General features: G+C 44.0%; 1 protein-coding gene across 1 annotated transcript in view; it reads right to left on the bottom strand.

Moving 5' to 3' along the window:
- NID2 (nidogen 2) overlaps positions 1–14,454 on the bottom strand; it is a 92,045-nt gene that overhangs the window by 16,370 nt on the left and 61,221 nt on the right. The window contains exons 9-11 of the mRNA XM_055435533.2: positions 7,546–7,689; positions 6,724–6,852; positions 5,692–5,835 (exon numbers count right to left, since the gene is read on the bottom strand). Of these exons, the coding sequence (XP_055291508.1) occupies positions 5,692–5,835; positions 6,724–6,852; positions 7,546–7,689 (417 nt within the window). The remainder of the gene's footprint in view (positions 1–5,691; positions 5,836–6,723; positions 6,853–7,545; positions 7,690–14,454) is intronic.

Genomic DNA, 14,454 nt, shown 5'->3' with positions numbered 1-14,454 from the left:
GTTGTCACTCCCCACCTGTTCAGTCAGAACCCAGATTCTGGCTGTGCCCATAGGGTCCTGCATGGCAAGCAGTGACCTGCTCTCTGCGACCTGTGAGTAGAGTCAGCTTCTTCCCTTCAAGCCTTGGTCTCTACATGGCTTGTGGCCACACCAAGCGATGGACTCAGAATTAAGACTCTTATCCAGAGTCTGCACTCCTCCCACAAAAGCCCCGCGCGAGAACAGTGTAAGAACCCTCCTCACGGCCCCTCTGTGGGTCATGCGCCATCTGTAACCCAGGGCCTCAACTCACATGTGCTCCACTCTGGAAAGGTCTCAGCTCACAACAATCTGCTTTGCCATCCAGCAGAGTCACTAAAATCTTCTGGGACAAACGTGCCTGAGAAATATCCAGCTCACACCAATGCAGGACTAAAATCAATCCTGACTGAGGGGAGCTGGAAAAGATTTCATTCTACTTGCATAAAAATAATTCCTGCTTGTGACTCAGGCTAGATCGAGAACCCAAAGCCAAAGGCAGCCTCCCCAGGGAAACTGGTTTTTAACAAACTGGCTGGAGAAAGAAAAAAACCACACACTCTTTCAATGCCAGTTTGATGGACTGAAAACAAATGTGCACTTTAAGTGCTCACTTTTCACAAAACAGAGCCTTCATCGCTATTTTCCTCTTTTTTTCTTTATCTCAGTTGTCACTGGGACACATGCCCACTGTGACATGCCTTTAAAACTGTGTGCACACACACACACGTTTATACACTTATCCCGCAAGCCACCTTCATGATTAGCCCAGTCTGATTTATGCACAGTAGAGGTCTTTAGGAAAATGACTGCTCTTTTCTACTGCCCCGAAGCTTGGACGGCCACCACAGGGTAACTGACTATGGGAGGTAGCCCCTCATAGATGGTTCCCAAAGATCCCTTCCTCCTGGTATTCAGGGTCTTCCCCTTCCTTTACAGTAACTGGCTTCCAACCAAGACACTAAAGCAATACTGAGGAGACATCCCTTTTGTGATCACTGCCAACCTGCTAGCAGGCCTCCTGCTGCTGGCTTTGGGAGAGGTCTGAGTGGCAAGAAGCTGAGTGGCAAGAAGCTGAGTCACCTCCAGGCAATAGCCAGCAGGGACCTGAAAGTGCTTGGGGAACGGAATCCTGCCGATAACCACGTGAGCCTCTTTCCCCACCTGGACCCCAGATGAGACCCTAGGTCTGGCAGACCCCCTGACTGCAGCCTTGTGAAAATCCTAAAGCAAACGAATGAGCTAGACCATACAGATAATAATACTGTGCACTGTTTTAAGCTGTTATATGTTTGGGGTAAATAGTTATGCTGCAATAGATTACTAATACACTGGGGAAGCAACAGATTGGCCTGACCTACGTTTAAGTTTGTGGATTCCAGAGAGAATCCCAAAAGTAGAGAAGCAGAGATGAAACAAGGAGAATTGAAAATGTCCCTGAAATCAGAAAGAGGGCGACCATAGCAAAGAATGACAATCCTAGCAAACTCCCAGCATGGAAAAGTAGCTAATTTCAAGGTCCTACTACAACTCCAGAAGGTAACCCAAGTCCTCCCAGATAAGCAGAAGTTAAAAGAAGGGAGAATGATTCTCAAAGGGGTTAGGACAAGCAGCAGCTCACATACATTAACATTCTGATTTTAATCCTCATCACAGCTAAGCGGCAATTAAACCAAAGACCTAAGGAATGAAATGCTTTCGAAACACCATCTCAGCTTACCTGAGCAGCCAGATGTTTAAATATGAAATTCTACTGACAAGATTTTTTTCTCTGTGCATTATGTCTGAGAGCCAGTAGTGTGTTAAGTCAAACTGAATGATGAGTTTCCACAAGGGAGGAAAAAGCAGTATCCCTACTGTGGGGCTCAGCAGAAATGTGAGAGGTTTGTGCGCATCACCCGATGCCTGCTCCCACCCCCCACCACCCCCAGATCTAGAGGGTGCTTCCATCTGTATAGAGTATCTGTTGCAGATGGAGCTCTCTGGCCGGTCAAGCAGGATAAGCATCTGTGACTTACACCTCTACTCCATCCTAATTTGAAAAGCAATTGAGCTCTGTCTAAACCTGGCGGTGTTTATAGGGAGAAAAAACAACCTCAGGGCTGAACTGAGTCACAGTTTTGGGTCATTTCAATATAAACTGTGTTTTCAAGAAAGCCATACAGCTAAGCTTCTGTAGATCAGAAGTGGAAACGTTCAAGAGCCAGGTTCGAAAAGCCCCACATCTGGAAAGGAGTGGAGGGCTGTGCTGCCCTGACATATCTGTTCTGTCAAGAACATGTGGCTTTAGGCTGCTGGTCCATTCAGCCCATCCAGATAAAACCAAAGGGAAAAGGGAGGAGGAGAAGAAGCCAATGGCTGGTGAGGAGGGCGGGACCAGGCTATGTGATCTGTTTAAGAAGATCTGATCTATTTAAGAACATGCTATTTGATCTGTTTGAGGAGGAGGAGAAGGGGATGACAGAGAACAAGATGGTTGGATGGCATCACCAACTCAACGGACATGAGTTTGAGCGATCTCCGGAAGATAGTGAAGGACAGGGAAGCCTGGCGTGCTGCAGTCCATGGGGTCGCAAAGAGTCACACACAAGAGGGACTGAACAGCAACAGAGAAGCTCCTAGAGTTATAAGGCTGTTTTTAGCAAATCTGCTTAGTGGGTTCAGGTATTCCAGAGCCAGATGCAAAAAGTGATTTGAAAAGAAGGGAAAGCCTGCATTTTTTATTTCTGTTCCTAAAACTGACTCCTTTCCCACCATCCTCTCATTTCCAAGTAGCTCATTTAACCATTATTTGTGTGTATTACTGACAGATGTTTTGAAGATCTTTAGTGAATTATGTAGGCTTACTGAATGATCTCAATACTAAGGTACTACTAATCCCAGTTTCATGAACATTTATAATCAGAGTGTTATGCCTAGTTTTTCAGTAACAACCTCATACATCTTGAAGTTAAATTTGAACAGTCCTGCTTTCTGGTTTAGTGATTTTATAAAATATGGTATAAAGTCTTAAAGATAGTTAGATTTCTGGAAGGAAAGCTTTGAGTACTTCAGTTCAGTTCAGTCGCTCAGTCGTGTCTGACTCTCCGCGACCCCATGAATCACAGCATGCCAGGCCTCCCTGTCCATCACCAACTCCCGGAGTACACTCAAACTCATGTCCACAGAGTCGGTGATGCCATCCAGCCATCTCATTCTCCGTCGTCCCCTTCTCCTCCCGCCCCCAACCTTTCCCAGCATCAGAGTCTTTTCCAGTGAGTCAACTCGTCGCATGAGGTGGCCAAAGTACTGCAGTTTCAGCTTTAGCATCAGTCCCTCCAATGAACATCCAGGATTGATCTCCTTTAGAATGGACTGATTGGATCTCCTTGCAGTATAAGGGACTCCCAAGAGTCTTCTCCAACACCACAGTTCAAAAGCATCGATTCTTCGGCGATCAGCCTTCTTCACAGTCCAACTCTCACAACCATACATGACCACGGGAAAAACCATTGCCTTGACTAGACGGACCTTGGTTGGCAAAGTAATGTCTCTGCTTTTTAATATACTATCAAGGTTGGTCATAACTTTCCTTCCAAGGAGCAAGCGTCTTTTAATTTCATGGCTGCAATCAACATCTGCAGTGATTTTGGAGCCCAAAAAAACAAAGTCTGACACTGTTGCCACTGTTTTTCCATCTATTTCCCATGAAGTGATGGGACCAGATGCCATGATCTTTGTTTTCTGAATGTTGAGCTTCAAACCAACCTTTTCTCTCTCCTCTTTCACTTTCATCATGAGGCTTTTGAGTTCCTCTTCACTTTCTGCCATAAGGGTAGTGTCATCTGCATATCTGAGGTTATTGATATTTCTCCCAGCAATCTTGATTCCAGCTTGTGCTTCTTCCAGCCCAGCATTCCTCATGATGTACTCTGCATATAAGTTAAATAAGCAAGGTGACAATATACAACCTTGACGTACACCTTTTCCTATTTGGAACCAGTCCGTTGTTCCATGTCCAGTTCTAACTGTTGCTTCCTGACCTGCATACAGGTTTCTCAAGAGGCAGGTCAGGTGGTCTGGGATTCCCATCTCTTTCAGAATGTTCCACAGTTTATTGTGATCCACACAGTCAAAGGCTTTGGCATAGTCAATGAAGCAGAAATAGATGTTTTTCTGAAACTCTCTTGCTTTCTCCATGATCCAGTGGATGTTGGCAATTTGATCTCTGGTGCCTCTGCCTTTTCTAAAACCTGCTTGAACATCTGGGAGTTCACGGTTCACATATTGCTGAAGCCTGGCTTGGAGAATTTTGAGCATGACTTTACTAGCGTGTGAGATGAGGGCAATTGTCCGGTAGTTTGAGCATTCTTTGGCATTGCCTTTCTTTGGGATTGAAATGAAGACTGACCTCTTCCAGTCCTGTGGCCACTGCTGAGTTTTCCAAATCTGCTGGCATATTGAGTGCAGCACTTTCACAGCATCATCTTTCAAGACTTGAAATAGCTCAACTGGAATTCCATCACCTCCACTAGCTTTGTTCGTAGTGATGCTTTCTAAGGCCCACTTGACTTCACATTCCAAGATGTCTGGCTCTAGGTCAGTGATCACGTTATCGTGACTATCTTGGTCATGAAGATCTTTTTTGTACAGTTCTTCTGTGTATTCTTGCCACCTCTTCGTAATATCTTCTGCTTCTGTTAGGTCCATACCATTTCTGTCCTTTATTGAGCCCATCTTTGCATGAAATGTTCCCTTGGAATCTCTAATTTTCTTGAAGAGGTCTCTTGTTTTTCCTATTCTGTTGTTTTCCTCTATTTCTTTGCATTGATCACTGAGGAAGTCTTTCTTATCTCTCCTTGCTATTCTTTGGAACTCTGCATTCAGATGCTTATATCTTTCCTTTTCTCCTTTGCTTTTTGCCTCTCTTCTTTTCACAGCTATTTGTAAGGCCTCCTCAGACAGCCATTTCACTCTTTTGCATTTCTTTTCCATGGGGATGGTCTTGGTCCCTGTCTCCTGTACAATGTCACGAACCTCCGTCCAGAGTTCATCAGGCACTCTATCAATCAGATCTAGTCCCTTAAATCTATTTCTCACTTCCACTGTATAATCATAAGGGATTTGATTGAGGTCATATTTGAGTACTTAGGTATGCATTAATATCCTTTTATATCGGTGGATTTTTCTTCTCTCTCTCCCTCTCTCCTTTCAGAGAGAGAGAGACGAAGGAATAAATTACACAGAAAGAATTGTATGTATGTTTAGAGATTGCTTAAATACCACTTCAAGCAGGGGAATAGCAACTAAAAATTGGGCAAGACTGGAAGTGCTGAATTAAGCCATTAGCTAAAGAGACTGAAGGATGGAGACTTCCTCCCAGGGGAATATACAATTTTCCCTCACATCCCTCCGAGCTACATTAGCTCCAGGGAACAGGAGACTGCAAGCTGGCAGGAGCTCCCCATTGCTCCAGGCACGTCTCCTCCAAGGACAACCATACTCGCTCAACAATCGTGCCAAGGCAGTCATATTTGCCCTCTGACTCAAAGGACACTTTTTTTTTTTTTCTCTTCCAGCAGTTCCAGGAGGTGTGAGTCAAAGGAAAGGAGAGGTTTCTGAGAGGCCCTGGGGATGTGGGGATGTACATCCAAAGCAACTTTCAGTGTCACTGAGCCACCCACAGGTACTCACCAGTGCACCGGTGCCCATCTCCGGCATAACCAGGCAGGCAGGCGCAGCTGAAGGAGCCATCTCCATGGTGAATGCACCGGGCCTGGCTGGCGGGAGCACAGTTATGACGGCCATCCTCACAGGGGTTGGGAGGTGGGGTGATCGCTGAAGAGAAGAAGGCAAAGATGTCCAAGAGCCCAGGCCTACGAATGGCTGAGCCCTGCTCTTTGCAGTGTGATCCGCAAAGGTTATAAGGAATGCAGTTCCCAGACCCCAACCCAGAGCCAGTGAACTGGAATAGGAACTTTAACAAGATCCCTGGATGGTTGTATGCAAATTACAATCCAGGAAGTGCCGGTATTGGTTTGTGGCTATAATACTAGGCATGAAAATAAGTCGTCAGCAAATGTCCTTGACTAAAGCAGAACACTGCTGTTTGGCATGCCTGTGTGTACATGTACACACACACACACACACATGAGTCTCTATGATTGCTGCTACCTTTTCATCTCACTGGATTCAAAAGTGGGTTTTCTCTAATATCATCTAGCTCTAACAATGGAATGACTTTGGAATTCTAGTTCTTTTGGATCCACTCTTATGTCAAGTATTTTTTTGGAACTCTAGAAAGGGTATATTTATTACCAATGGAGCTTTTGGTCAGTCAAATAGGACAAGCCTCTTTAAATTACAAAATCTGTGTCATTCTGATTTGAGAAACACTTGACCTCTATCTAGAGCTGTTGGTATTAGAAAAGCTCATAATCTTACTACATGATTGGGCCAAACATCAAGCTACACAGCAGTCCTGACAGAGGTGAACATCCTTCCATGACTTACACCAAAAATTTCTATTTAGGTAGATAAATAGCACAACATAACAACAACAAAAACCCAAACAAAAACAAAACCCCAGCACACAGGACTGAACTGAGCCACAGCTTTGGGTTCTTTCCATGTGAATTATCTGTTTCCTAGAAAACCATGCAACAGAGCCTCTGGAGAGCCACAGTGGAAACAGTCATGCATCCCGGAGCACGGGTGGGCACTCACAGATGCAGGTGTGCCGGTCGTCTGCAAACTCGTAACCACTCCGGCACTCACACCTGTAGCTCCCCAGCAAGTTGACACACACAGAGTTGGGGCCGCAGCGGTGGAAGCCAGTTGCACATTCATTGACATCTAAGGAAGAGTAAGGACAGAAAGGGCTGCTTAAACCAAAGGCCCCACAAGTGGAAGGTCTGCAGACTCGGTATTCGCTCACCCCTGAGAGGTTTCAGTGGGACTAGAGGTCGGTAGACTAAACGGGGTGAAGTGCAGGCTGCCTCAGCACCAGATGCAGATGCACACTGCAGACCGTCATAAAAATAAACGTTTGTTTCAAGTCATTCAAGTATGAGCCCCAGGGAGATGTGTTCTGAACAAATATTCTGAGAATTCTTTAAACATTTAAGCAATTCTGAACATTGAGAAGAAAAACACACAAAGTAACCATGTTTCTTTTAAAGTGTAAAGAAATCTCCATGACTGCTTTTGAGATACAGAAACTGAAAGAAATGGATGAAATGGATCTCTGAAATCTGAAGGTAACCAGAAAAATGTACTCTTTAATGAATGTAAAAAATACTTGATTCAGGCTCAAAATGACAATATTTAAGAGTATAAAATATCCACGAATTACAATAGTCCTAAATACCCACTCCAAACTACTCTAGTAAACCTAATCAGAATATGCCTGGTTTTTAAATAGTTGGTATTTTTAGATGAATAGCTGCTAAACCCATTGATCCATGGAGATGACAAAGCAGACACTTGTCTTCTATGGACAGAATGCTGGAGGCCTTCGTGGAGGAACACAGAGCACCAGGGTCTTACCCACGCAACTCCGTCCATCTCCCTGGTACCCAGATGCACACTCGCAGGTGTAATCCACACCTGTCGCCGGATGGCACCGAGCTGTGGTGGCACATGTGTGGCTCCCATCATAGCAAGGATTCACTGGGGTGGGCTTGGAGTCTCCTGGGTGTGTAGAGAGAAAATACAAAAGAAAAGCACAATCTGGCTGTCATCAGGAGAAAGGCACAGAAGGAAGAAGATCGGCAAGTGGAACTGGCTGTGGACTTGTAAGTTTGAGGCCTGCCTGGAGACCTTACTAAATTATTAATTTCTAAAGTGAGGGTGGATCATCTGCATTGCAGTTCTCAATTCCAGAATGGCTTCCTCTCGCCTACTCTAACTAACTAAAAGATAACTAACCTTTTCTTATTTACAGCAGGTTTGTGTCCAGGGAATAAAAATATCCAACACATAGCATCCTTTTATTTAAAAGTACTTTGATTCTATCATCTTCTGTGATTCTCGGGATAATTCTGTGAGGTAGGCTGTCATTCCTTTTACTGGTAATTTTTTCCAATAAGGAAAATAAGCAAGAGACATTAGGAAAATTGCCCAAGCTCAGAAAGCCAGGAAATGGGACAGCAAAACTTATACCCAAAATTTCTGCCTCTAAATTGGGCAGTCTCACTGAGTGCACTATTCTATGGGTCAAAATTCAATTAATGAGAAAATCTTGCCTTTTTTAAAAAAAGATTTATAAGACCAAATAAATGGGAATAACGTGTACAGTATGTACTCTTTAGGATTAACCTTGCTGTGGCTCCATCCGACCACTAGGTAATGATGACAGTGAACATCTGAAATCTTCCCTTAAGCTACTAGATTGAGTGCAACAGTAATGCGAGTTAAGCTTGGACATGCCAGGCATTGTTCTAAACCATTACCTACTCTAGTCTATTAATTACTCATGACTATACTGTGAGGAATGTATTAGCATCTTCTTTTCACCGCAGCACAGAGAGGTCAAGTAACCTGACCAAGGTCACACAGCCTGAAGAGGTGGATGGGTCCAAAAGTCAGGCAGAGGCCATGCTCCCCAAATCACACAGGCACGCTTGGACGTCCCTCATCCCTCCCCTCTGATTCTCTTGCCAGGCAGTCTGGAAGTAGAGCACTTGGGCTGTGGTGGCAGAGTTAACTTGATCTTACTGGTCAAGGTCCTGAGTCAGTCCCCAGTGTGTGCTGCAGTCGAAAACAACAGGGTCATGTCTTCACTGAAGGCCCCGCATGAGACAAAGACCTGACTGCCTCCCATTATTCTCTCTCCATTTTAGGAGAAGGTTTTGTACCAAATTCCTGACCTATCCAGCCAAAGGAAGAAGTGAGGTTTGAGATATTTTAGTTTATAAATACTGATGGCTTAGCCTTCTTGTTCAGTGCTCTCCAGCATCAAAACTTCACCATGGCGCATTCCAGCAGAGATTAGTGAGTATACATAATGTCAGGAGCTTACCAGCCTGAGAGGCATTAAAAGGAGAAAAAAAAAAAATGCAGCCCAGAAGTTGATTGGTAAACCTGAACAGGATACACTAGCCTACCTGAAATTGAGGAGAAAGTGTGAATACCTGCATCATACTGACTTAAAATAGCCTTCACTGACAGCGGGGCCACATCATTTGCTGAGCCCAATGCAAAACAAAAATGTGGAACTCTTTGTTCAAAAATTATTAAGAGTTTCAAGACAGTGACAGCACAGCTTTAAACCAAGCATCAGCCAATTTCTGAGTCTGAGGCCCTATGCTCAGAATTTGGTTTCCAAAAACACAATATTAAAAATCCATTTTTAAAACTGTGAGTCTGTTCATTCTATGACTAGTTAGCTTTTCTCCTATTATAGTAAGTAAAGAAGAGCTGTATCCTTCTTAAGACATTTTCTATTTCTCCCTCTCCCTCTTGAACAGTTTGACTCTCTGACAGAGGATCTGGAACTAATTTAGTCATTTAATCAAGAGGAGAAGACTGGTTTTCCTTAAAGGAACAGTCCGTTCAGCTTCAATTCATGGCCCTCTGCCCAAAGGCTCCACAAGTGGAGAGCTGAGCCCTGAACTGGGAGCAAGGGCAGGAAGCATTCCTGGATCCTGTCCTGCAACCCTACCAACACCAGCCAAGTCACACGGGAAGCTCAAACACTTGGGCAAGGCAGGGGGCTGGTTGGTGGTTAAGGAGAAGGGGTTCCCTGGACACCCAAATGGGGGCTCCCACATCAGGTGGCGCTGCTGTTTTGTTTCACACACATTCCAACCAGATCATCGCTCCCTCTGGAAAAAGGGAAAGGCTCTTAAGACACTTGTAGGCACTGAGAGAGGAAAGAAAACAGGCTGTGTTTTTCTTTTTAATTTTCTTCTTTCTTCCCCATTTTTCTCCTATTTGGATAGAATGAATAGTATTGCTGTTTTACATAGGGAGGGGTGGATGGATGAGCAGGGTTGAAACACAAAGGGTAAACATCCACATTCCTTCTTTTAAAATTTGATGTATGTTACAAGGCAGTCCTGGAGTCTGTGGGGTCCACGGGGAACAGCCATGAGTGAGGGGTGAGAGTGGGCTCTGGGGCTGGCATCGGATTTGAGCCCCAGCTCAACTCTTCCAGCTGTGACCAGGCAAATTACTTCATGTCTACACCATTGTCCCTGTAAAAGGGAGTAACAATCCCTTGACTGGTAGGGTTGTTGTGGGGATTTGATTAGTTAAATTCATGAAAGGTACTTAGAACGGTGCTTGGCATCAAGTAAAACTGTCCTTTACTACTACCACTACTACTGCTACTAATTATTATTATAATCAGACCTGGGTAGAAAGGAAAAAATCATGTCATTCTAAAAGCAAATCAGCAACCTGGTACCCACCAGTTTGTGGGCTTTCTGACCTTTTGCTACTCCCTTAGGGTGTGTCTGGAGGAAAGATACACCCAGAGATCGGTCTTTTCCATAAATGATTCCAGAGTCTGAATGGGACTCTGGCCTGGGAGGTTCTCCCACTAAGTTACTTCTCTTACAGATCAGACTCCTACATGGAGTGAAGGGCTGAATTGGATATTCATTCAAAGGTGAAGGTCGTTTTCCCCATGTGTTACTGTTGAAATCTCTCCTTAAGAAATCAGCAAAAACTGATCTTTTCCTTCCTTTGGAGGTACACGTTTCCATAAAGTCAGCTGATATTTTCATGCTATTAATTCACTACATTATAATCCCTTCTTCGGACACTCAGCGGCTGTGCCCCCAACCAAGCTTCCTAAAACTGAACCAACCAAGCACACCAACAAGCTCAGGATTCCTGTTTTGTGTCACCTCTACATTCCACAGAAGAACCCAGTCCTCTCTATCTCCTGTTATCATACTGCTGAAGTGACACCTGCCCAGAGAGCCTGAGGAGGTGGTAAAGGAGGCCTCGGCTCCAGTGGTAAAATACAGAATTGCTAGTTATGAACCCACCTGTCTGAGGTGCAGATTCTGGACTCAGCAGTATCAGTACTGCTGAGTATCAACAGAACTGAAGGGAAACAATCATTCTCATCATGTGCCTCTAGTCTTCAAGAACAAAACTGCCTACTGGCTTTCAGAATTAATATGTCCCCTTGATCTGACAAAGTCACTTCCCATCAGTAGGGTTCCCTGACTTCCAGGCTCATCCTCTGGCTTGCCTAGAACATTTTTAAAAGTTTAAACACACTTTATTCTTTAAAACAGTTTTAGGTTATCAAAAAACTGAGCAGAAAGTATAGAGTTTCCATAGCCACCCCCTAACCAATTTACACAGTTTCCTCTATTATTACCATTATGGATTAGTATATACATTTGTTATACCTGAGAAATCAATATTGACACATTATTATTAACTAAAATCCGTAGTTTACATTGGGGTAGACTCTCTGCGCTGTACAGTTCTACAGGCTTTGACAAATGTATAATAACGTGTATCCTCCAATACAGTGTCACAGATGGTTCCCCCTGTGCTCCCTCCCTCCCTCCCCTTGAGCCTCTAGCAACCACTGATGTATTTACTGTCCCTACAATTTTACCTTTTCTAGAAAGTCTAGAATCACACAGTATGAAGCTTTTTCTTACTGGCTTCTTTCACTTAGTAATATGCACTTAACGTTCCTAGAACAAGTTGGCAGAGTAGAAGGATGAGCGCTCATCTTCTCCTGAGGGAACACAAAAGTCGTAGCTAGCTGCTGAACAATCATCAACAGGAAAATGTTGGAACCCACCAAAAAAAGAGGCCCCATGTCCAGGGGCAAAGGAGAAGCCACAACAAGACAGTAGGAGGGGCCCAACTGCAATTAAAATCAAACATTATGCCCACCAGAGGAACTTAGAGGGCACAAACCAAACCTTGTGCACACCAGGACTCAGGGAAAGGAGCCGTGACCCCCCACAAGAGACTGAGCCAGACCTGCCTGTAAATGTCTGAGGGTCTCCTGCAGAGGCATGGGTCAGCTGTGGGGAGAGGGGCTCTGGCAGCAGCAGTCCTGGGAGGCACAGCATGTGGCATTAGTCCTCTTGGAGGAGGTCGCCATTAGCCGTACTATAGAGCTGCTGGGTGGGCGATCCAAAAACTGGAGAACAATGATACCAAAGAAGTTCTCGCACCATTGTGAAAATTCTAGGCCCCACAACAAAATTCCCAACCTGGGGATCCAACAAAGGGACTGAGAATCCCCAGGGGATCTGACTTTGAAGGTCAGCAGGATTTGATTACTGAATTTCCACAGGACTGGGGAAACAGAGACACTTGGAGGGCCCAACAAAAACTTGTGCCCACCAGGACCCAGGAGAAAGGAACAGTGACTCTACAAGAGACGGAGTCAGACTTGCCTATGAGTGTCTGGGAGTCTCTGGTGGACGCCTGGGTCAACAGTAGCCTGCCACAGGGCCAGGGGTGCTGACAGTAGCAGTCCTGAGAGCCACAACATGCTGATGTAAGTCCTTTTGGAGGAGGCTGCCATTACCCTTTCCATAGATTGGCCTCAGGCCACACTACAAGGAGGGAACACAGCCCCACCCGTCAGCAGAAAATTGGATTAAAGATTTACTGAGCATGGCCTTGCCAGAGCAAGACCCAGTTTTTCCCCCAGCTAGTCCCTCCCATCAGGAAGCTTCCATAAGCCTCTTATCCTCATCCATCAGACAGAATGAAAAGCACAATCACAGAAAACTAACTAAAATGATCATGTGGATCATAGCTTTGTGTAACAATGAAACTATGAGCCATGCCCTGTAGGGCCACCTAAGACGGAGAGTTTTGACAAAACGTGGTCCACTGGAGAAGGGAATGGCAAATCACTTCAGCATTCTTGCCTCGAGAATCCCATGAACAGTACAAAAAGGCAGAGATACAACACTGAAAGATGAACCCCCTCAGTTGGTAAGTATCCAATATGCTACTGGAGAAGAGCAGAGAAATGGCTACAAAAAGAATGAAGAGATGGAGCCAAAGCAGAAACGATGCCCAGTTGTGGATGTGCGTGGTGGTGAAAGTATAGTCTGATGCTGTAAAGAACAATATTGCATAGGAACCTGGAATGTTAAGTTCATGAATCAAGGTAAATTGGAACTTGTCATACAGGAGATGGCAAGTGTGAACATCAACATTCTAGTAATCAGTGAACTAAAATGGATGGGAATGGGTGAATTTAACTCAGATGACCATTATATCTACTACTGTGGGCAGGAATCCCTTAGAAGAAATGGAGCAGCCCTCATAGTCAACAAAAGAGTCCAAAATTCAGTACTTGGGTGCAATCTCAAAAATGACAGAATGATCTCTGTTTCCAAGGCGAATCATTCAATATCACAGTAATCCAAGTCTGTGTCCCAACCACTAATGCTGAAGAAGCTGAAGTTGAATGGTTCTCTGAAGACCTACAAAACCTTCTAGAATTAACACCAAAAAAAAAAAAAAAGACATCCTTTTCATCATAGGGAACTGGAATACAAAGTAGGAAGTCAAGAGATACCTGGAATAACAGGCAAGTTTGGCCTTGGAGTACAAAATGAACAGGGCAAAGGGTAATAGAGATTTGCCAAGAGAACGCACTGATCATAGCAAACCCCCTCTTCCAACAACACAAGAGATAACTCTACACATGGACATCACCAGATGGTCAATACCAAAATCAGATTATTATATTCTTTGCAGCCAAAATTGGAGAAGCTCTATACAGTCATTAAAATAAGACCAGGAGCTGACTGTGGCTCAGATCATGAACTCTTTATTGCAAAATTCAGACTTAAAATTGAAGAAAGTAGGGAAAACCACTAGACCATTCAGGTATGATCTAAATCAAATCCCTTAATAATTATACAGTGGAATGACAAATAGATTCAAGGGATTAGATCTGATAGAGTGCCTGAAGAAGCTTTATAACATTGTACAGGAGGCAGTGATCAAAACATTCCCCAAGAAAAAGAAATGTAAAAAGGCAAAACGTTTGTCTGATGAGGCCTTAAAGTTAAAGGAGAAAAGATATACTCAACTGAATGCAGAGTTCCTAAGAATAGCAAGCCTTCTTAAGTGAACAATGCAAAAAAATAGAGGAAAACAATAGGTTGGGAAAGACTAGAGATCTCTTCAAGAAAATTAGAGATACCTAGCTGTGAAAAGAAGAGAAGTGAAAAGCAAAGGAGGAAAGGAAAGATATTCCTATTTGAATGCAGAGTTCCAAAGAATAGCAAGGAGAGATAAGAAAGCCTTCCTCAGCGATCAATGCCAACAATTAGAGGAAAACAACAGAATAGGAAAGACTAGAGATCTCTTCAAGAAAATTAGAGATACCAAGGGAACATTTCATGCAAAGAGGGGCTCAATAAAGGACAGAAATGGTATGGACCTAACAGAAGCAGAAGATATTAAGAAGAGGTGGCAAGAATACATAGAAGAACTGTA

The sequence above is a fragment of the Moschus berezovskii genome, chromosome 9 (genome assembly GCF_049115385.1).
Source record: "Moschus berezovskii isolate FMDL1 chromosome 9, NW_MosBer_1.0, whole genome shotgun sequence".
Taxonomy (NCBI): domain Eukaryota; kingdom Metazoa; phylum Chordata; class Mammalia; order Artiodactyla; family Moschidae; genus Moschus; species Moschus berezovskii.
The sequence above is the reverse complement of the archived record's forward strand: the minus strand, read 5'-3'. Positions and strand labels throughout refer to the sequence as shown.